The sequence below is a fragment of the Anomaloglossus baeobatrachus genome, chromosome 2 (assembly GCF_048569485.1).
Source record: "Anomaloglossus baeobatrachus isolate aAnoBae1 chromosome 2, aAnoBae1.hap1, whole genome shotgun sequence".
NCBI classification, from domain to species: Eukaryota; Metazoa; Chordata; class Amphibia; order Anura; family Aromobatidae; genus Anomaloglossus; species Anomaloglossus baeobatrachus.
The window spans coordinates 347,268,391-347,292,505 of NC_134354.1; the positions used below are offsets into that span (position 1 = coordinate 347,268,391).

The following is a 24,115-nucleotide window of genomic DNA, read 5'->3' on the forward strand; positions in this document are numbered from 1 at the left end:
TACAGGGGCTACAGAGCCATCATACTGTATATACAGGAACATTATTCTGAATATACGAGGATTCTACAGTGCCATCATACTGTATATATGCGGGCTACAGGACCATTAGTGTATATGTGTAGGTCTATAGGGCAATCATACTGTACATATGGGGGCTGCAGGGCCATCATACTGTATATACAAGGGCTACAGGGCCATCATACTGTATATAGGGGGCTCTACTGGGCCATCATACTGTATATAAGGGGTCTATAGGGCCATCATACTGTATACTGTGGGTCTGCATAGTCATCATACTGTATATATGGGAGCTACAGGACCATCATACTGTATACACAATGGTCTATAGGGACATCCTGTATATGCTGGAGCTACACAACTATCCTGTAAATACGTAGGTCTATATGGCCATCATACTGTATATACAGGGGGTACAGGGCCATCATATGATATATACATAGGTCTACAGGGCCATCATACTCTATATACGGGGGCTACAGGACCATCATACTGTATATACGGGGCAACAGGGCCATCATACTGTATATACAGGGGCTACAGGACCATCATACTGTATATACGGGGCAACAGGGCCATCATACTGTATATACGGGGGCAACAGGGCCATCATACTGTATATACGGGGGCTACAGGACCATCATACTGTATATATGGGGGTCTATAGAGCTATCCTGTATATACGGGGGCTACAGGGTTATTATACTGTAAATATGTAGGTCTATATAAGCATCATACTGTATATACAGGGGCTACAGTGCCATCATACTGTATATATGATGGTCTATAGAGCCATCATTCTGTATATACGGGGGCCCAAAAGGGCTATCATACTGTATATATGGTGGTCTACAGTTCCATCACACTGTGTATACAGGGGAGTCTACAGGACCATCATACTGTATTTTTGGGGGTCTACAGAGCCATCATACCGCCATGATTCTGTATTAACAGGGGCTATGTATATTGTTTCTATACACACAAGGCAGTGTAATGCAATGCTATTACTTATATGACTTTGCATGACGTAGCAGCTACACAGAGTGCAGTGGCCATGCTTCTTTATAAATTACTGAATCACTGCTCCAATCAGTATGTCTAGCCTGGAAAGCAGTGGACACAAGAGGTTATTTTTACAAGCGGTGTCTGTATTCTACTCAAGTCTCTGCCATCTAACAGCAGATCTGTTTGATTGAAGGGGAGTTAAAGGGAATCTGTCAGCAGGTTTTTACTATATTAACTGAAGACAGCATGCTGCAAGGGTTAAGCCACAGAATTCATTCAGGGCCTGTCTTTTCAAGATATGATCTGTTGTTCATTTGCTATAATTGTTTAAGCAGCAGCACTTATCATTACTCGGACTACAATATCATGGATACGGCAGTCCGGCATGCCCCTTCCTGTGATTGATATCTCACTGGCAATGTACAATCTCTATAGAGAGAATGGTGTGGGCAGTGACAGCTCTCTCAACTCTCTAACATGGTTAAATCTACAAAATTCTGATCGTGTCAGAATGGCTGCAACCAGTAATCTAAGTGATACATCCCTGGATTCAGGATTTCTTTGCCTACGTTATGCTGCTCTCAGATAAGGTAGCAAAAAACTCTTGACAGATTCCCTTTAATGCAGCAACGTCGAAAGATAAATGGTAAAGGGACCCACACTGTTGACCGTTAGTCAGCGAACCGATAAAGGTAAAAAAAAAAAATTATATATTACACACACATATATATATGTGTGGATTAGAAGTATTCCCTTAGTAAGGCATCGGTCCTGGGTGCTCGCTGATGCACCAGGATAGCTGTAGGTATATGGAACCATATAGAAAAAAGTCCAGCGGCACACCGAATCTCCGGTAAAAAAAAACTTATCGGTGGCCGTTTTGCGTTTAAACATGCTTCCATGTAACGTGTTACATATACAGTATATACACACGTGTGTGTGTGTGTTATATTATATATATATATCACACACACATATACACTAGCTGTAGTGCCCAGGATAGTAACTGTCTCTCCGAGTTTCTGTCTGTCTGTCTGTCTGTCTCTTTCTCCATGTCTGTCTTTGTCTCTTTCCCAGGCTGTCTCTTTTCCCGGGCTGTCTCTCTGTCTCTCTATCCGTCTCCCCACCAACATCATATTAACTCACACATCACATAAGCTTCTTATACTAACAGTTTATTTTGTTCCTATAGCAACCACTGACAATAGCCAATAGCCTCTAGCTCCCACCTCCATTCAGTTAAATGGAGACATGTTTTTTAGAGCGTAACTCTAGAGCGCAGGGTTAAATTTTCCTGTCAAAACATAGTCTATGACGTTCCCTAAGTCACATGGGGCGTCTATGCAAAATTTCGTGATTGTAAATGCGAGGGAGCGGATTCCTTTAGCGGACATGCATATACACACACACATACACTCAGCTTTATATATTAGAAATATATATATATATATATATATATATATATATATATATATATATATATATATATATATATATACACATATACATACACACGCGTATATGTATATTATATATATATATATATATATATATATATATTACACACACACACATATATATATTATACGCACAGACATATATACACACATACAGTACAGACCAAAAGTTTGAACACATTCAAAGAGTTTTCTTTATTTTCATGACTCTGAGAATTGTAGATTCACATTGAAGGCATCAAAACTATGAAATACTTAACAAAAAAGTGTGAAACAACTGAAAATATGTCCTATACTCTAGGTTCTTCAAAGTAGCCACCTTTTACTTTGATTACTGCTTTGCACACTCTTGGCATTCTCTTGAGGAGCTTCAAGAGGTAGTCACTGGAAATGGTTTTCACTTCACAGGTGTGCCGTCAAGTTTAATAAGTGGGATTTCTTGCCTTATAAATGTCGTTGGGACCATCAGTTGTGTTGTGCAGACGTCTGGTAGATACACAACTGATAGTCCTACTGAATAGACTGTTAGAATTTGTATTATGGCAAGAAAAAAAGCGGCTAAGTAAAGAAAAACGAGTGGCCATCATTACTTTAAGAAATGAAGGTTAGTCAGCCCGAAAAAAATTGGGGAATCTTTGAAAGTGTCCCCAAGTGCAGTGGCAAACACCATCAAACGCTACAAAGAAACTGGCTCACATGAGGACCGCCTCAGGAAAGGAAGACCAAGAGTCACCTCTGCTGCGTAGGATAAGTTTATCCGAGTTACCAGCTTCAGAAATCGCAGGTTAACAGCAGCTCAGATTAGAGACCTGGTCAATGCCACACAAAGTTCTAGCAGCAGATAAATCTCTAGAACAACTGTTAAGAGGAGACTTTCTGCAGCAGGCCTTCATGGTAAAATAGCTGCTAGGAAACCACTGCTAAGGAAAGGCAACAAGAAGAGACTTGTTTGGGCTAAAGAACACAAGGAATGGACATTAGACCAGTGGAAATCTGTGCTTTGGTCTGATGAGTCCAAATTTGAGATCTTTGGATCTAACCACCGTGTCTCTGTGCGACGCAGAAAAGGTGAACGGATAGACTCTACATGCCTGGTTAACACCGTGAAGCATGGAGGAGGAGGTGCTCCGGACGTTTGTGTGGCTCTCAGGTTCTCCCTGTGATCTCCGGTGGGCGCTCCCAGCAGCTACGCTGCACACAGTCTTCCCCTTCTTCTGGACGACACTCTCAGGCTGCTTTCAGACATCCGTGTTTCATATACGTGGGACATCCGTTTTTAACACGGATGCCACATGTACCCATGTTATTTGCTGTTACTCACACCGCCGTGTTTTCACACGGACCGTGTGACCTCTCATGACCCCGCATGCACACACGCAGGCATGTCCATGTTTTCTCCGGCAGCACGGGTGTCACACGGATCGCACACTGATGTGATCCATGTGACATCAGTGTGACACGTACCAGAGAAAACACGGGTCTTATTAATACTCACTGAACTTTCAGTGCCCTGTGGAGCTGGAAGCGGGGACAGCGCCGGGGACCGCATCGCTGGGTGAGTATACAGCAGAGTGAGTGTGTGTGTGTGTGTGTGTGTGTGTGTGTGTGTGTGTGTGTGTGTGAACCTGGAAGCCGGAACATCGCGGGGACTCATCACAGTTCCCAATTAACTCTGATGAGCCCGTGAAGCTGTAGCGCGGGTGTCATCAGGATGTCATGAGAGTTCATTGGGAACTCCGATGACCTCCTGGATGTCACTGTGCTTGCAGAATACTCATCTCTCCCCGTGGTGCTATCCTCGGCGGTGCTGTACCCAGTCATGAGCGGTCTTGAGCGGGAGGCAGCAGAGCCGAAGAAAGCAGGTAAAAAAATCTTTATTTCACAGACCCATGTTTTCTCCAGTACCTGTCACACGCGTGACCAGAACCATGCGTGTGACTGGTACCTGATTAAACATGGACGTCTGATAGCGGCCTTAGGCCCCCTTCACACGTCCGTGAAAAACACGCACGTGTGTTACGGGCCGTTATTCGGGTCCGTGTCCCGTTTTTGTGTCCGTTTTTATGGTCCGTGTGGCACCTGTGTGAATTGCGTATGCTAGCCGTGTTTGTGTGCAGAACGTCCGTGTGTGCGTGTGGAATTAACGTGTATGTGTACGTGGAATGTCCGTGTGGAATGTCCGTGTGTGTGATGCACAATGTCGTTTATAAATGTCGGCTGACAGCAGACAGAGTTGCGCGATGAGAATGAACTCGGGTGAACTTCACCCGACTTCATCCTCATACCGCGGCTCTGTCTGTGTCGAGTACTGATTAGCGGTCACCTGTGAAGGATTCACCGGTGACCGCTAATCCCCCGAGTGACTGAAGTTTCCCCCCCTCTCTCATACTCACCGTTCCTCGATCCCCGGCGCTGCACGGCATTCACACTGCTGCGGCGGCTTTTACTATTTTGAAAAAGCCGGCCGCTCATTAAACAATCTCCTATTCCCTGCTTTCCCCGCCCACCGGCGCCTATGATTGGTTGCAGTGAGACACGCCCCCACGCTGAGTGACAGGTGTCACACTGCACCCAATCACAGCAGCCGGTGGGCGTGTCTATACTGTGCAGTAAAATAAATAAATAAATAATTAAAAAAAAACGGCGTGCGGTCCCCCCCAATTTTAATGCCAGCCAGATAAAGCCATACGGCTGAAGGCTGGTATTCTCAGGATGGGGAGCTCAACGTTATGGGGAGCCCCCCACCCTAACAATATCAGTCAGCAGCCGCCCAGAATTGCCGCATACATTATATGCGACAGTTCTGGGGCTGTACCCGGCTCTTCCCGATTTGCCCTGGTGCTTTGGCAAATCGGGGTAATAAGGAGTTATTGGCAGCCCATAGCTGCCAATAAGTCCTAGATTAATCATGTCAGGCGTCTATGAGACACCCTCCATACACACACACACCAGAAAAAAATCCTTTATTAGAAATAAAAAACACACACATATACCCTGGTTCACCACTTTAATCATCCCCAAAAAGCCCTCCATGTCCGGCGTACTCCACAGTCCTCCAGCGTCGCATCCAGCGCTGCTGCATGGAGGTGACAGGAGCTGCAGAAGACACCGCCGCTCCGGTCACCTCCACGCAGCTAATGAAGACAGCCGGCGATCAGCTGAGCTGTCACTGAGGTTACCCGCTGTCACTGCTGGATCCAGCGGTGGATCCAGCGGTGGCCGCGGGTAACCTCAGTGACAGCTCAGCTGATCGCGCTACTCACCGCCGCTCCTATCACCTCCACGCAGCAACTGAGGTGAGTAGCGCGATCAGCTGAGCTGTCACTGAGGTTACCCGCGGCCACCGCTGGATCCACCGCTGGATCCAGCAGTGACAGCGGGTAACCTCAGTGACAGCTCAGCTGATCGCCGGCTGTCTTCATTAGCTGCGTGGAGGTGACCGGAGCGGCGGTGTCTTCTGCAGCTCCTGTCACCTCCATGCAGCAGCGCTGGATGCGACGCTGGAGCATCCTGGAGTACGCCGGACATGGAGGGCTTTTTCGGGCTGATTAAACTGGTGAACCAGGGTATATGTGTGTGTTTTTATTTCTAATAAAGGATTTTTTTCTGGTGTGTGTGTTTATTTACTGTAATTTACAGATTAATCATGGAGGGTGTCTCATAGACGCCTGACATGATTAATCTAGGACTTATTGGCAGCTATGGGCTGCCAATAACTCCTTATTACCCCGATTTGCCAACGCACCAGGGCAAATCGGGAAGAGCCGGGTACAGCCCCAGAACTGTCGCATATAATGTATGCGGCAATTCTGGGCGGCTGCTGACTGATATTGTTAGGGTGGGGGGCTCCCCATAACGTGGAGCTCCCCATCCTGAGAATACCAGCCTTCAGCCGTATGGCTTTATCTGGCTGGCATTAAAATTGGGGGGGACCGCACGCCGTTTTTTTTTTAATTATTTATTTATTTATTTTACTGCACAGTATAGACACGCCCACCGGCTGCTGTGATTGGGTGCAGTGTGACACCTGTCACTCAGCGTGGGGGCGTGTCTCACTGCAACCAATCATAGGCGCCGGTGGGCGGGGAAAGCAGGGAATAGGAGATTGTTTAATGAGCGGCCGGCTTTTTCAAAATAGTAAAAGCCGCCGCAGCAGTGTGAATGCCGTGCAGCGCTGCGCCGGAGATCGGGGAACGGTAAGTATGAGAGAGGGGGGGAAACTGACCGACAGACTGTGAGAGAGGGACAGACAGACAGAGAGACCGACAGAGAGACCGACCGACGGACTCAGGGAGATTGACCGACATACACAGAAATAGAAAGAATAGCCGACATCACTAGAAATAAAAACACCAAACGGACACGGACTATAGGTAGATGCATACGTGTTTACTAACGTGTGTGCACATACCCATAGACTTTCATTGTGTCCACGTGTGCGTGCTCCGTGCAGATAACGGACATGCATCCGTGCAAAACGCACACACATACGGATCACGGACACGCACACACGGACATAATGAAATAACGGACGTGTGACCACAATCATAGATTAACATTGGTGCACGTTTGGCCGTGTCTCCGGCATATACGGAAACGGACCAAACACGCACGTGTGTCACGGACGTGTGAAGGGGGCCTTACACACAGCAAATCACAGACTCATTCATCACTTCCAGCGTTACAGATTCCCTCCGCCGCAGGGAATGATGGGAGGAAGTCACGTGTCCGCAGGTCCTGTAAGCAAGCATTGCGGCAGGTGCTTGTGCTCCATTGCACAGCCTCTCGGGATTCTGCAGGCGAGAAGAAATAGATATCGCTGGATGTGTGTGATCCGATGATTGTATGTGTGAGATCGGATGTGTGTGTATGTGTGTGTGATATCGGATGTGTGTGTGATCCGATGATTGTGTGTGAGAGTTGATGTGTGCGATCTGATATGTGTGATCTGATGTGTGGGGGTGTGCGATCCGATGTGTGCGATCTAATGTGTGGGGGTGAGCGATCTGAAGTGTGCGATCTGATGTATGCGGTTGTGCGATCTGATGTGTGCGATCTGATGTGTGGGGGTGAGCGATCTGAAGTGTGCGATCTGATGTATGCGGTTGTGCGATCTGATGTGTGCGATCTGATGTATGGGGGTGTGCGGCCTGATGTGTGGGGGTGTGCGGCCTGATGTGTGGGGGTGTGCGGCCTGATGTGTGCGGGTGTGCGATCTGATGTGTGGGGGTGTGCGGCCTGATGTGTGGGGGTGAGCGATCTGATGTGTGCGATCTGATGTGTGTGATCCACTGCAGGGCCTCTGCTCGGTGTCCGGTGAGTATGATTGTGGGGTGTCCGCTGTGTATAAGGAAGTGTCCTTTAAGTATCTGTATCTTTTTTAGCTGCATGGACACTTCATTATTGAACCGCGACTAGGGCTTATTTGCAGTGTAGTGCTTATATTTAAGCCTTGCTCCGAAATTGCTGAAAATCCCTGCTAGGGCTTATTTTTGGAAGAGGTATTTCTGGAAAAACACGGTATAGAAAAAAAAAAAACCTTAGAACTATCAGTAATTTTCTTTTTAGTCTGGTATTTTTTGCTTTAGTTAAAAAGCATCATAACAAATTATACTTCATGCCGGATATTTTCAGTCACTTCATCATCAAAGTTAGAATATAATGACATCTATAAAAGCGGATCAGTAGAGGAAAATAATACAGAAACAAGATTCCAACAAATCTCATTTACACGTTGCGGAAAATTTCTATCAACCTTCCGTACAAATCTACAGTATGTCAGTCGGTTGTTTGCTTATAATCAGTGTGGATTTCACTGTAGGAGGCTGGTAGGGTAACGGGGGGTGACCAACAGGATATGAGTAACATGGGGGCAGGACACTAGCATAGTAAGGGAGGTCGGGACGCAGGCAGAATAATGGGGGTCAAGGGCAGGTGGGGTAGGACGCCGGCTGGGTAAGGGGGTGGCTGGAGCCCACCAGGGTAATGGGGGATGGGACGACCAACAGGGTAAGGGGGGGCGGGGAGGTTCGCCAGCAGGTTAATAGGGGAAACGGAACATCTGCAGTGTAATGGGCAGGATGCTGGGTACACTGCATGCATAACCGTCCCAGGCACTGTAAGGCTATGTGCTGAAGTTAAGTATTTGGTGCAGAAATTTCAGCCTCTCTGGGCAGAGAAAACAGCAGCCACGCTTTCGGTGCATTTGTGCAGCAGATTTTTCTCATTAAGGTGGGTGCCCACAATCAGTGTTGGTAGCATTGTGGAAGCAGTGTGTTTTCCCTGAATCCAAAGCGCCGTGGCCGTACTAACATGTTAATGAATGCGTAGAGTCAGAGGCATGGTCGCTCTCACCGCTCTGCTGCCATCACTGGTTTTCATCTCCGTACACATGATCAGAAGTCCCCGGACACCCGGTCATCCGCACTACACCGGCTTGAAGCTTAGGTGTGTACACCTGGCTTCATACTAGTGATGTGCTTGTCGCGAACGACCCGACACAAAAATTCGGCTCTCTGCTGTGACTGACAGGAGCCGGATCCCCAGTGGGGGCCACTAAATTCTCTACACGGCTGTCACTGGGCATAAAATATAGGTGTTTGGTCGGCAAAACCCCACCCACCTGAACAAAAGCCCGCCCACGCAACAATTTAATTGGTCAGTTGTAAGTGGGTGGGGTTCCAACCCACATTAATATAATCTTAAATATCTGTTCACCTGCAGTGAACACATATTTAATAGGGAGCCAAGAACGGACCAAAGAGCCGGCTCTTTTTGGTGAGTGGAACCATGGGAACTTAATCACCAAAGAGCCGGACTGCCCATCACTACTTCATAGTGCGCATGGCCGTAAGTCCAGGGACTTCTGATTATGTGCAGAGACGAAAACCAGCAGAGGGGAGCACAACCAACCCTCTGACTCTACGCATTCATTAGCATGTTAGTATGCCCACAGGGGTCTAAGGGGGCCAACTAGCCAAGGGAACTAACACCCAGGAGACGACTGCCCTCGCACATTAGCATACGGTAAAAGATCTTTAGAAATCCTTTTTCTAAAGATCTCTTTATCTATGCTAGTGTATACAGGGACGGTTAGGCAGGGATTAGCAATATGCACCCAGAACTGCTCATGGTCCGGGGTGCATATTGCACCTGACAGGTTCCCTTTAAGGCTAGGTTCACATTTCCGTCAATTTGCATCAGTCACAATCTGCGGCTCTGGTAAACAACGGAATCCGTTTGGCGGATTCTGTTGTTTTCCATAGACTTGTATGAGTGGCGGATTGCGACTGATGACCTTTCGTTGCATCCGCTGCACCGCAGTCAGTCATCTTTGGACTGACCGACGGGCAGGAACAACGCAGAATGTAACGTTTTTTTGGGCCGTCAAAATTAACGCACCGTGCAGGAATCCGTCGCAATCAGTCAAGCTTGTAATGGATGTCTATGGTGCTGGATTCAGTCATGTTCTACTGAGCATGCCCAGCATGTTTGGCACACCCACTGGGCTGTTCTAAACACAAACGGATCATGACGGATCAGTCAAAAAACGAACGCACAGCGGATGCAACAGACGCAACGGATCCGTTTTTCACAGGATTCCTGTGAACCGAATCCTGTGAAAAACACATCCGTTGTGTCAGTTGCCATCTAAAAAACGAGGGATCCGGCGCTGACGGACCTGATGGATTTAAAACAACGGAAATGTGAACCTAGTCTAAATCTGCAGAAAGAAAATTAACAGCGACTGACCCCCTGCAGAGACTGTCACACCGGGGCCTCAGTAATGGACCGCCGCCGGGCCACACTGGCATAAACAAATGTTCGTGAGCCTGTGGGCACAGCAGTGACAGGAAGAACTACCTCCCGGGTACCAGCAGGGCAGGATATGTACAGCTGCGGCAGCGCGGCCGGCAGCTCTCTCTGACACGTCTCCGGACTCCAGCCGCCCATCTCCTCCAGATCCGCCTGCGACATGACTGCTGCGCAGGGTTTCAAATACCCATAATAAACGCGGCAATCCAAAGTACAGCAAGTCCAGCGAAAATATCGCGAGAAGTGCTATCCGCATAGTGGCGCAAAATGCAACCGCAGGGCGCATAGTGATGACGTCACGGCTATGTGTGCCCAGAGGCCGGGAGGGCACAAAAGCCGCACTCCAGCCGCCAGCGCGGCTTTCTTCTCTCCGGTATCTTAATAGGACAATAAACGTTATTAATAGCTCCTCCACGTGACCGCAGGCCCCGCCTCTTTATATGGTGATACTCCAGGAATAGCTCCTCCACGTGACCGCAGGCCCCGCCTCTTTATATGGTGATACTCCAGGAATAGCTCCTCCACGTGACCGCAGGCCCCGCCTCTTTATATGGTGACACTCCAGGAATAGCTCCTCCACGTGACCGCAGGCCCCGCCTCTTTATATGGTGATACTCCAGGAATAGCTCCTCCACGTGACCGCAGGCCCCGCCTCTTTATATGGTGATACTCCAGGAATAGCTCCTCCACGTGACCGCAGGCCCCGCCTCTCCCGCGGGGTGATCCGTTGCCGGCCCCGCTATGTCTGCCCTGGACTCTGTGGCCGAAGTTCTCATAGACCCTGACGGGCTGTACAAGTACATCCTGGTGAGGCTGAGCGCGGAGCCATTGGAGCCGGGCCGGTACCGGGACATCGTGCGCGGCACCAGCAGCGCGGAGTTCCACAGTAAGTGGCGCCGTGTAGAGCGGTTGTCCGGCTGCTGTCCCTGTCCTGTGCCATTTCTGAGCAGCGCCCCCTGCAGGCCGCTGATGGCGCGCACCACCAGCTTCACTGCTTTTCCTGGACAAACCGTATTTGCATCAGTCACAATGCGTTGAATAGTAAAGGCTGTTTTCACACTACGTTTTTTAACATGCTTCATGAACGTTTTGTGCTGTAAAAGCGGATCCTGCTTTTACGGCAAAAAAAACGCATGTTATTTTGCAGGATCCTGTCACTTTAAGTTTATGGGCGGGCATTGGAGTCTCGTAACCAAGGTAAACATCGGGTAACTAAGAGAAGCGCTTTGCTTGGTTACCTGATATTTATCTTGGTTACAAGTGTCCGCAGAGAGGGACTGATCACCCGAGGCTGGTTTCTGGGCATGCTCAGTAGAGCAAGCAGGATCCTGTCTATGAGCATGCCAGCGTTCACATGCGTTTGCATGCAGTATAGATCCAGCAATTTGCAGTATTTGGACGCAGCTCAAAAATGCTACAAGTAGCGTTTTTGATAAATGTTAAACTGCAACTCGCTGGATCCTCACTATAACGCACGCAAACACAGGTGAACGCATGTTAACGCGAGTCCATTGCAAATGCATTGAAATGAAAACGCATTTGCACTGGATCTGTTTTTGCGTTAAAAAAAAAACGTTCTGGATGCATGTTAAAAAAAAAAAAAAATGTAGTGTGAAAGCAGCCTTAAGGCTATGTGCGCACGTTGCGTACAGTTCACTGCAGAAATTTCTGCAGCGATCTGAAGAGCACATGTGCGCTTTAAATCGCTGCAGAAATGTCCGTAGTGAAGCCGATTCCATGCGCTCTGCCTGCAGCTCCTGCCATAGACAGAGCAGGAGCTGCCGGCAAAGCGCACGGAAGAAGTGACATGTCACTTCTTTGAACGCAGCGCTTCGGCAGTAGCCGAAGCGCTGCGCTCTAAAACGCCACGTGCGCACGGCCCCTGCACAATCTCCATAGACTGTGCAGGGGAGGCAGGACGCATGAAGTTACGCTGCGCTACAAAGCGCAGCGTAACTGCATGTATTTACGCAACGTGCGCACATAGCCTAATAGTTTGACAATAAAGGCAGAGAGAGAACGTTATGCTGAGCATGCTCAGTAGAACGTGACGGAATCCTGCACTGGAATCCTTCGTGTGATGCATGATTACAAAATCCTGCACCATACACATTCATTATGCCTCTTGACGGAATCCTGCAAATTGCGTTTTTTCACAGCAACAAAGAAATGTAAGGCTAGTTTCACACTTGCGTTGAACGGCATCCGTTGCATTGCGTTGTGTGACGGATGCAACGGATACGTTGCATATAGTGGCACAACGGATGCAATGGATCGTACAAAACAACGGAAAGATTTTTTTTTTTACAGTTTTACCGGCGGCAGACTATTGTGAACGATCAGCTGATCACCTGGCTGCTGGGCAATCAGCTGAGCGCTCTCAAAAGCCGGCCGCCAGGCGATCGGCTGATAGCTCTGAAAAGCCGGCCGCCGGGCGATCGGCTGATAGCTCTGAAAAGCCGGCCGCCGGGCGATCAGCTGATAGCTCTGAAAAGCCGGCCGCCGGGCGATCGGCTGACAGCTCTGAAAAGCCGGGCGATCGGCTGATCGATCTGAAAAGCCGGCTGCCGGGCGCTCGGCTGATTGCTCTCAAAAGCTGATCGTTCGGCCACCGAGAGACAAAATAAAGTTTCTGTGATTTAAAAAAAAAAAAAAAAAGAATGAGCAGGCGCAGTGAAAAAATAAAGGATTTCGCTGCTCAAAAAACGTTACATGCTGCGTTCCTTCCGCCCGGCGGAAGCAACGCAGCGTTGGCTAGCGGAAGCAACACCGGTTCTTTTGGCACAATCCGTCATCCATACAAGTCTATGGGAAACAGCGGAATACGTTAATGGATTCCACTGTTTTCCAAAAGGGCGGATTGTGACTGAAGGTAATTAACGCAAGTGTGAAAGTACCCTTAGTCGTAATCCGCCGCTTTGGAAAACAGCACAATCTGTTAACAGCCTGTGCTGTTTCCCATAGACTTGTATTGACGACGGATTGCGACTAAGGCTAGGTTCACATTTCCATTGTTTTGCATCAGTCACATGCATTGCTTGAAGTTTGTGACTGATGCGTTGTATAACGGATGACAAGAATAGAATTCATTGTCTGACTCCGTTGTAAAACGTGAAAGAGAGCGATCAGCTGATCGCTCACAGAAGGCGGCCGCCGGGCGATCAGCTGATCGCTCACAGAAGGCGGCCGCCGGGCGATCAGCTGATCGCTCACAGAAGGCGGCCGCCGGGCGATCAGCTGGTCGCTCACAATAGCCAGCCGCTGGGCGATCAGCTGATCGTTTGGCCACCGAGAGAGAGCATGCGCAGCGGAATCAAAAGGATTTCACTGCTCAAAAAACACTACATTCTGCGTTCCTGCCGCCCGACAGTCAGTCGTTCCACGACTTAACGCTGCGTTGCATCCGCCGCCCGACTGATATCAGTCACAATCCGCTGCTCATACAAGTCTATGGGAACAACGGAATCCGCCAAACGGATTGCGTTGTTTATCAGAGCGGCGGATTGTGACTAATCATAAACAACGGAAATGTGGACCTAGCCTAATGTGTCTGCGTTGCATCCGCCGCGTGACGGATCAGTCGTGGAACGACTGACCGTCGGGTGGCAGAAACGCAGCATATAGCGTTTTTTGAGCGGCGGAATACTTTTCATTTCACTGCGCATGCTCAGCTCTTATGTTTCTCTCTCGGCGGCCGAACGATCAGCTGATCGGCCGGCTTTTGAGTGCGATCAGCTGATCGGCCGGTGCGAGTTCGTAGACACCAAACATGAATAAGTTTACTTGTATCTAAGGGGTTAAATAAAATTCACATGTTTGTCCAAAAAAGTGGCGAACGTTTTGCGCTATTTTCCAAAACCCGTAATGTTCTCATTTTTCAGGATCTATGGTTCAGTGACGGCTTATTTTTTTCGTCTTAAGCTGACGTTTTAACGGTACATTTTGATCGCCTGTTATCGCATTTTGCGCAAAATTTGCAGCAACCAAAAAACGTAATTTTGGCGTTTGGAATTTTTTTTGCCAGATTAATTGATTTTATATTTTGATAGATCGGGCGTCTCTGAACGCGGCAATACCAAATATGTGTATTAAATATGGCGAAAGGGGGGTGATTTGAACTTTTAGGGTTTTTTTATTTATTAAGACTTTTTTTTTTAATTTTTTTTTATTTTACTAGGTCCCTTAGGGGACTATAACAATCAACAGTCTGATCCCTCTGTCATATCTTCAGATCACAGCTACACAGCTGAGATCTAGAACCGATATATAGAAAAACAGCCAACAACCAATAAAATAATTATTTCTTTATTAATGACATAATTAAAAACAAAATTTGAGCAAGGAAAATGGTGACAAGAGAAAGCCCATGGCACGGTACAAATTTATAATAAACCAATAAATATTTAAATAGACCATGTAATTTTATAAAAAGGCCACCAGATGGCAGCAAGGGATCAAAACAGGAGGGTACACATAGAAAAATACTGCCATATAATGCCAATACAAATTAATAAATATAAAGTGTATGTGCTATAAGATAAACAGAAAGTGCACAAAGGGTACTAATAAAGTGTTCAGTAATAAAGTACACTATAGTTAGTAATAATATATATACTACGGCAGTAAGTTCCATGTATGGCCACATGCAAGGACACCTGAGCCAGGCACTGGGGTAAAATCCACAGATGCTGAATCAAATAGAATACATAACATGCATAATGCAATCAAGCAAATGTAAATACATTATCTAAATGGATATACCTGAGGCCATCAGGACCGTGTGTAGGCAGCCTCCAACCCTACACGTGTTTCGGCATACCTTCGTCAGGGGAATGCATTGAGACAGCTGATATGGTCTCCTTTTAAATGGCTTCGAGCCAATCGGCTATGTAAAAACAGCCCCCACCGCAATCATTACAGGGCGCATGCGCGGGAGAAGGGAAGGAGAGCGTCATCCGACCAAAGACGTTATCCAGAGGCGGGGAGGGTGATGTGAGCGGTGGGTACCACGTGATATATCACGCGGCCCAACGCCGATCATGTGACCCAGTCCGTATCGGATAAAGACGCCCCCAGCCATGACGCGCTCCTGCTCCAACCCCGCATGCGCACAATCACGGAACATAAAAGGTCTAGGAGAGTGAATGAGCTCAAATAAAAGAAGATAAACTAATAAAAGGAATGTGTAGACTCTGGAGCAAATACAATAAAATCACTATGATACATGCAAATATTTATAATGAATTAATAATTAAATGTCACACACATTATACGTGCCAATAAATATACTATATTAAGTGCTATAAATCATCCATAAAATGTGAATAATATATACATGTGATAATTTGGGAAAAATAGTGAACCATATAGTGTGTATAAAAATATATATACATGCTACACCAAAAATATTAAAAAAATGAGTATAAAAATATTATAAAAAATATATCTATATATATATAATTGCCTTATTCTGTCTGTCTGTCTGTCTGTCATGCTCCAAAATTGTGTCCTTACGGTGACACAAAGCTGATTGGCCGCTGGGCTCGCCATGGCCCCGCCCCCCCACACGGATTGGCCTCTCGACCCGGCTCTCTGCAGGCCCCGCCCCCCTCACGCAATGCACGCTCGCTCTTGCCCAACTGACACGTAGCTCCGACTCCCAGGTGAGTACACACACACATCAGATCACACTCACTCTCACACACACCTCACACATCACATCCACACACTCACAACATCCTGGGATATCGCTTGCTTCTACACCGGCTCCGTCACGATCCCAGCAGCGCCAGACATAACCTTGCGATGCTGGGATCTTCACGGAGCCCGTGAACGCTGTTAACCATTATACACATCGGGTAACTAAGGTCCCTTGGTTACCCGATGTGTATCATAGTTACCAGTGTACACCGGCTCACACTCACTCTCACACATACATCACATCGCATCCACACACTCACAGCATCCGGCGATATCGCTTGCTTCTCGGCCTGGATACTGTGCTGTTGTGACCTTCCAGTACCTGTCGGAGGATCACATGGCCAGAAGCATGTGGTATCTCCGGATGTTGTGAGTATGAGCGCGTATGTGCAATATCGTCAATGTGTGTGTGCGTGAGTGTATGCGATCGGGTGTGTGTGAGTGTATGCGATCGGGTGTGTGAGTGTCGGCAGAGGAGCATGGCGTGCTGGAGGAGGCTGGGAGGAGAGAGGCTGATCCTGGGGAAGGCTGGGATGGAGAGGCTGATGCTGGGGACAGAGAGGCTGATGCTGGGGACAGAGAGGCTGATGCTGGGGACAGAGAGGCTGATGCTGGGGACAGAGAGGCTGATGCTGGGGACAGAGAGGCTGATGCTGGGGACAGAGAGAGGCTGATGCTGGGATGAGAGAGGCTGATGCTGGGGACAGAGAGGCTGATGCTGGGGACAGAGAGGCTGATGCTGGGGACAGAGAGGCTGATGCTGGGGACAGAGAGGCTGATGCTGGGGACAGAGAGGCTGATGCTGGGGACAGAGAGGCTGATGCTGGGGACAGAGAGGCTGATGCTGGGGACAGAGAGGCTGATGCTGCGGGTAGAGAGGCTGATGCTGCGGGTAGAGAGGCTGATGCTGGGGACAGAGGCTGATGCTGGGGACAGAGAGGCTGATGCTGGGGACAGAGAGGCTGATGCTGGGGACAGAGAGGCTGATGCTGGGATGAGAGAGGCTGATGCTGGGGACAGAGAGGCTGATGCTGGGGACAGAGAGGCTGATGCTGGGGACAGAGAGGCTGATGCTGGGGACAGAGAGGCTGATGCTGGGAGGAGAGAGGCTGATGCTGCGGGCAGAGAGGCTGATGCTGCGGGTAGAGAGGCTGATGCTGGCGCAGCATGGCGGATGGAGCACGTTTGGGAGTGCGCAGCATGGCGGATGGAGCACGTTTGGGAGTGCGCAGCATGGCGGATGGAGCACGTTTGGGAGTGCGCAGCATGGTGGATGGAGCACGTTTGGATGGAGCACGTTTGGGAGTGCGCAGCATGGCGGATGGAGCACGTTTGGGAGTGCGCAGCATGGGAGATGGAGCACGATGGGGAGTGCGCAGCATGGCGGATGGAGCACGTTTGGGAGTGCGCAGCATGGGGGATGGAGCACGATGGGGAGTGCGCAGCATGGGAGATGGAGCACGATGGGGAGTGCGCAGCATGGGGGATGGAGCACGATGGGGAGTGTGCATCATGGCGGATGGAGCACGTTTGGGAGTGCGCAGCATGGCGGATGGAGCACGTTTGGGAGTGCGCAGCATGGCGGATGGAGCACGTTTGGGAGTGCGCAGCATGGGGGATGCAGCACGATGGGGAGTGCGGAGTATGGCGGATGGAGCACGTTTGGGAGTGCGCAGCATGGCGGATGGACCACGTTTGGGAGTGCGCAGCATGGCGGATGGAGCACGTTTGGGAGTGCGCAGCATGGGAGATGGAGCACGATGGGGGGTGCGCAGCATAGGGGATAGAGCACGATGGGGAGTGCGCTGCATGGGGGATGGAGCACGATGGGGAGTGCGGAGTATGGCGGATGGAGCACGTTTGGGAGTGCGCAGCATGGTGGATGGAGCACGTTTGGGAGTGCGCAGCATGGCGGATGGAGCACGTTTGGGAGTGCGCAGCATGGGATATGGAGCACGATGGGGAGTGCGCAGCGTGGCGGATGGAGCACGTTTGGGAGTGCGCAGCATGGGGGATGGAGCACGATGGGGAGTGCGCAGCATGGCGGATGGAGCACGTTTGGGAGTGCGCAGCATGGCGGATGGAGCACGTTTGGGAGTGCGCAGCATGGCGGATGGAGCACGTTTGGGAGTGCGCAGGATGGGAGATGTAGCACGATGGGGGGTGCGCAGCATAGGGGATGGAGCACGATGGGGAGTGCACACCTCCCCCCAACACACACACACACACACACGCGCGCGCACTGCACAACACACCACACACACACACACACTGGGAACCACAAACAACTGCCCTACACAGACACCCACACACAGACAACGCTGCACACACAAATATACGCACATACCGCACAACACACACATTGCACAAAACATACCTCCCCCCAAAACACAGCACACACACACAAACCGCGCAACACACACACACAACGCAACAGACACACAGCGCTCCACAAACAACGCAACACACAAACAACACCGCTCTCACCCCCCGCCACACCCAGACAACACCCAGAACATGTACAGCGCCCTACACAAACAGTAACTACACACAACAACATATATATATATATATATATATATATATATATATATATATATATATATATATATATATAAACAAAAATCATACATGAACTACACAATACGTAAATTCTAGAATACCCGATGCGTAGAATCGGGCCACCTTCTAGTAAATTATATATATGTGATCGGTGTGAAGAAAAAACAAACAAATTATTCTGTGTGAAAAATTCAATTCATGTAAACATAAATTCTAGTACATACAATACATTAATACGTAAAAGCATGCATATAGAAAAATCTCTCAATAACTCCAAAAGCCTTCTTGTATAAAGAGATAAAAGTCCATTATGCTCCAAGATAGAAGAATCCAATATTCATGATATTCATAAACAGAGGGAAAAGTGGGGTCCATCAATAATATAATGAACTATAATAAACAAAAATAAATATTAGAAAAAATTAAATACACATACACCATACCAAGTTATTCTACAATACATATTTTAATAAGGAGAAAAATATTAATAACATGATAAAAAGACAATATTAAAAATATTAAGAAATAGTGATCAGGATAAAATCTATTGCCGCAGAATGATGTATAATAGGGATATCAAGAAACAAGACATCCTATTGGTTAGAATGCAAAAATGGTCCAAAACTGATTGTCTCATTAAGGCCCCTAGGGTGTATAGTATCCAGTAACCATATCCACCGACATTCTTGTTGGGCAAGTCTCCTCATAACATTGCCACCTCATATCCCTGTGATAATATGGTATATGCCCCTCACTTTAAGTAGCGAAGAATTTCCTTGGTGATGTTCCAGAAAGTGTCGAGGTATTGTTTTTAATGTACTGGTGTCCGAAGCTGTATTAGCTGCATTAATGTCACGGACATGTTCCCGTATCCTTAGTTTATGCTCCCTAGTTGTTAGGCCTACATAAATAAGTGGACATGGGCATGTGGCATAGTAAGTTACGGCTCTAGTCGTGCAGGTAATGTTGTGGGTGATTTTATATCTCTTATTGCCAGAGGAGTCGGTGAAATCCGTGGCAGTTTCCACATTAGGGCACGCCACACACTTACCGCGAGGTTTGCAGCCCCATTTAGGTCCTGGTGACAACGAAAAAGGTTTAATATGAATATTGGATTCTTCTACCTTGGAGCATAATGGACTTTTATCTCTTTATACAAGAAGGCTTTTGGAGTTATTGAGAGATTTTTCTATATGCATGCTTTTACGTATTAATGTATTGTATGTACTAGGATTTATGTTTACATGAATTGAATTTTTCACACATAATTTGTTTTTTTTCTTCACACCGATCACATATATATATATATATATATATATATATATATATATATATATATATATATATATATATATATATATATATATATATATATTTTATAATTTTTTTATACTCATTTTTTATATTTGTGGTGTAGCATGTATATATATTTTTATACACACTATATGGTTCACTATTTTTGAAAAAAAAATTTTTATCACATGTATATATGCACATTTTATGGATGATTTATAGCACTTAATATAGTATATTTATTTATTGGCACGTATAATGTGTGTGACATTTAATTATTAATTCATTATACATATTTGCATGTATCATAGTGATTTTATTGTATTTGCTCCAGAGTATACACATTCCTTTTATTAGTTTATCTTCTTTTATTTGAGCTCATTCACTCTCCTAGACCTTTTATGTTCCGTGATTGTGTGCATGCAGGGTTTGAGCAGGAGCGCGTCATGGCTGGGGGCGTCTTTATCCAATACGGGCTGGGTCACGTGATCGGCGTTGGGCCGCGTGATATATCACGTGGTACCCGCCGCTCGCGTCACCCTCCCCGCCTCTGAATGACGTCTTTGGTCGGATGACGCTCTCCTTCCCTTCTCCCGCGCATGCGCCCTGTAATGATTGCGGTGGGGGCTGTTTTAAACAGCCGATTGGCTCGCAGCCATTTAAAAGGAGACCAAAACAGCTGTCTCAATACATTCCCCTGACGAAGGTACGCCGAAACACGTGTGGGGTTGGAGGCTGCCTACACACGGTCCTGATGGCCTCAGGTATATCCATTTAGATAATGTATTTACATTTGCTTGCTTGCATTATGCATGTTATGTATTCTATTTGATTCAGCATCTGTGGATTTTACCCCAGTGGCTGGCTCAGGTGTCCTTGCATGTGGACATACATGGAACTTACTGCCGTAGTATATATTATTACTAACTATAGTGCACTTTATTACTGAACACTTTATTAGTACCCTTTGTGCACTTTCTGTTTATCTTATAGCACATACACTTTATATTTATTAATTTGTATTGGCATTATATGGCAGTATTTTTCTATGTGTACCCTCCTGTTTTGATCCCTTGCTGCCATCTGGTGGCCTTTTTATAAAATTACATGGTCTATTTAAATATTTATTGGTTTATTATAAATTTGTACCGTGCCATGGGCTTTCTCTTGTCACCATTTTCCTTGCTCAAATTTTGTTTTTAATTATGTCATTAATAAAGAAATAATTATTTTATCGGTTGTTGGCTGTTTTTCTATGTATCGGTTCTATATTTATATAATTGGCTATTTATTGATAGTTGGGGTGTATTTATTATATTTATATATGGTGATAGTTTTTTAACACACTATATTATACTCTCCATCTTGGCATTAATCGGTACAGCTGAGATCTGCAGATATGCTGCTTTAAGGCCCCGTTACACGCAACAGGGTATCTAACGATATATTGCCGGGGTCACGGATTCTGTGACGCACATCCGGCATCGTTAGCAACGTCGTTGCGTGTGACACCAACAAGCAGCCGTTAACGATGGAAAATACTCACCAAATTGTGCATTGTTGACCCGTCGTTCATTTTCAAAAAATCGTTGGTTTTGGAGGACGCAGGTTGTTCGTCGTTCCCTAGGCAGCACACATTGCTATGTGTGACACCTCAGGAACGACGAACTTCAGCGTACCTGTGTCCTCAACGAGCACCGAGGTGGGAGTGATGGAGATGCGGCTGCTCTCCGCCCCTCCGCTTCTATTGGAGGCCCGCTCTGTGACTCCGAACGAACCTCCCACTTTCAGGGGAGGTTGTTCACCGCCCACAGCGACGTTGTTAGGGAGGGCTGTACGTGTCACACGGACAAGCGAGATTGTGCGCCACAGGCAGTGATTTGCCCGTGACGCACAAACGACGGGGATGGGTGCCATCGCTAGCGATGTCGCTCCGTGTAAAGCCCCCTTAAGTCTCAATGCCGGCACCGAGAGAAAGTGACTCATGTTAGCTACAGGCGTCGTCACATAACCCTGTGATACCATGGCAACCACCGGAAGTCACGTGATCATGCATGTGACTTCCAATGGGGGAGGGGTAAGTCAAAGTTATGACTGCGCGCATATACATCTCTCTGCCAGATTTTGGCAGCAAGATATAAGAGGTCAATAGTCGCGGGTGGAATGCGATTCCACTCGCAACTAGCAGGCACACATGTCAGCTGTTGAAATCAGCTGATATGTGCGCGGATCGCCGTGGACTGCCCAATGCCCAGTATGTCATTGGTCGCTAAGGGGTTAATAACCAGAATCCCACAATGTCTGTTTTGCTACTTCAGCTTTCTTCTCTGCTCGATTTCTAAGGATTAAGACCCCCTTCACACGTCAGTGATTCTGGTACGTATGTGCTTTTTTTTTATACGTACCAGAATCACTGACATACGCAGACCCATTATAATCAATGGGTCTGCTCACACATCAGTGATTTTTCACTTAATGTGTCTCCGTGCAGCGTACACCCGTGGCCGTGTTTCTGCACGGAGACAAGTCAGTTTTTTTTCTGGCATCACTGATGACCCACGGACCACACTATGGTGTGATCCATGTGTGATCCGTGAAACACGTCCCAGAAAATCACGGACATATTAAATATTTTCAACTTACCTTGCCTGCGATTCTCTCTGCAGCCTCTGCTCTCGGCAGCTCCTGCCTGGCTCATGAATATTCATGAGAGCAAGAACTGCCGACCAGGAAGTAGGTGCTGAGAGCGGTGGGTGGACGCTGCAGAGCCGAGGAGTTCAGTACCATGGACAGCAGGAGCGAAGGCAGGTGAGTAATGTCCATATGCAATCACTGATCACGGATTGCACATGGACAACCCACGTGTGCCGTGAATCACGGAACACAGGGACATGTGCGTGTTTTACACGTCAGTGAAGAACGTCAGTGTTTTTCACTAACGTGTGAAACGGGCCTAAAGGTACCGTCACACTAAGCAACGTACCAGCGATCCCAACAACGATAGGGATCGCTGGTAAGTTGCTAGGAGGTTGCTGGTGAGATGTCACACTGCGACGCTCCAGCGATCCCACCAGCAACCTGACCTGGCAGGGATCGCTGGAGCGTCGCTACACAAGTTGCTGGTGAGCTCACCAGCAACCAGTGACCAGCCCCCAGCGCCGCGTGGAAGATGCTGCGCTTGGTAACTAAGGTAAATATCGGGTAACCAACCCGATATTTACCTTGGTTACCACCGCACGGAGCTACACGTGCAGAGAGCAGGGAGCAGCGCACACTGAGCGCTGGCTCCCTGCTCTCCTAGTTACAGCACACATCGGGTTAATTACCCGATGTGTACTGCAGCTAAATGTGCAGAGAGCAGGGAGCAGCGCACAATGCTTAGCGCTGGCTCCTTGCTCTCCTAGTTACAGCACACATCGGGTTAATTAACCCGATGTGTGCTGCAGCTAAATGTGCACAGAGCAGGGAGCAGCGCACAATGCTTAGCGCTGGCTCCTTGCTCTCCTAGTTACAGCACACATCGGGTTAATTAACCCGATGTGTGCTGCAGCTACATGTGTACAGAGCAGGAGCCGGAGGCTGATAACAAAGGTAAATATCGGGTAACCAAGGACAGGGCTTCTTGGTTACCCGATGTTTACATTGGTTACCAGCCTCCGCAGAAGCCGGCTCCTGCTGCCTGCACATTTAGTTGTTGCTGTCTCGCTGTCACACACAGCGATCTGTGCTTCACAGCGGGACAGCAACAACTAAAAAATGGCCCAGGACATTCAGCAACAACCAACGACCTCACAGCAGGGGCCAGGTTGTTGCTGGATGTCACACACAGCAACATCGCTAGCAACGTCACAAAAGTTGTTCGTTAGCAGCGATGTTGCTAGCGATGTTGCTTAGTGTGACGGGGCCTTAACATGGACAAAAGAGGATTCATTATCTTTCCTCCTCTACTCATCGCTTATCTCCTCTTCGCATAATCGCATGCAAAATTTCTCCCGTGCCTCCCCCATAATCTAAAACGCTCTACCCCAGCATATCAGACTCTTACCTACCATGGAAAGCCTCAAAAGAAACCTGAAAACCCACCTCTTCCGACAAACCTACAACCCACAATAACCCTCAGACCAGTATACCACTGCGCAACCAGCTCTGTCCTCACCTACTGTACCCTCACCAATTCCCTGTAGATAGTGAGCCCTTGTTGGCAGAGTCCTCTCTCCTCCTATACCAGTCTGTGCCTTGTATTGTTCATGATCATTGTATTAGTT

General features: G+C 47.7%; 2 protein-coding genes across 4 annotated transcripts in view; one reads left to right on the plus strand and one right to left on the minus strand.

The window, feature by feature from the left end:
• Window positions 1–11,203, minus strand: part of FIRRM (FIGNL1 interacting regulator of recombination and mitosis) — a 229,243-nt gene extending 218,040 nt beyond the window's left edge. The window contains exon 1 of one of the 3 annotated variants that reach the window (XM_075335974.1): window positions 10,344–11,203. In XM_075335974.1, coding sequence (XP_075192089.1) covers window positions 10,344–10,581 — 238 coding nt within the window. In that variant the 5' untranslated portion in view covers window positions 10,582–11,203. The remainder of the gene's footprint in view (window positions 1–10,343) is intronic. The other 2 variants (XM_075335975.1, XM_075335976.1) reach the window with 2 other exon arrangements.
• PHPT1 (phosphohistidine phosphatase 1) overlaps window positions 10,952–24,115 on the plus strand; it is a 37,291-nt gene continuing 24,127 nt past the window's right edge. Inside the window, exon 1 of the mRNA XM_075335977.1 lies at window positions 10,952–11,181. Coding sequence (XP_075192092.1) covers window positions 11,037–11,181 — 145 coding nt within the window. The 5' untranslated portion in view covers window positions 10,952–11,036. The remainder of the gene's footprint in view (window positions 11,182–24,115) is intronic.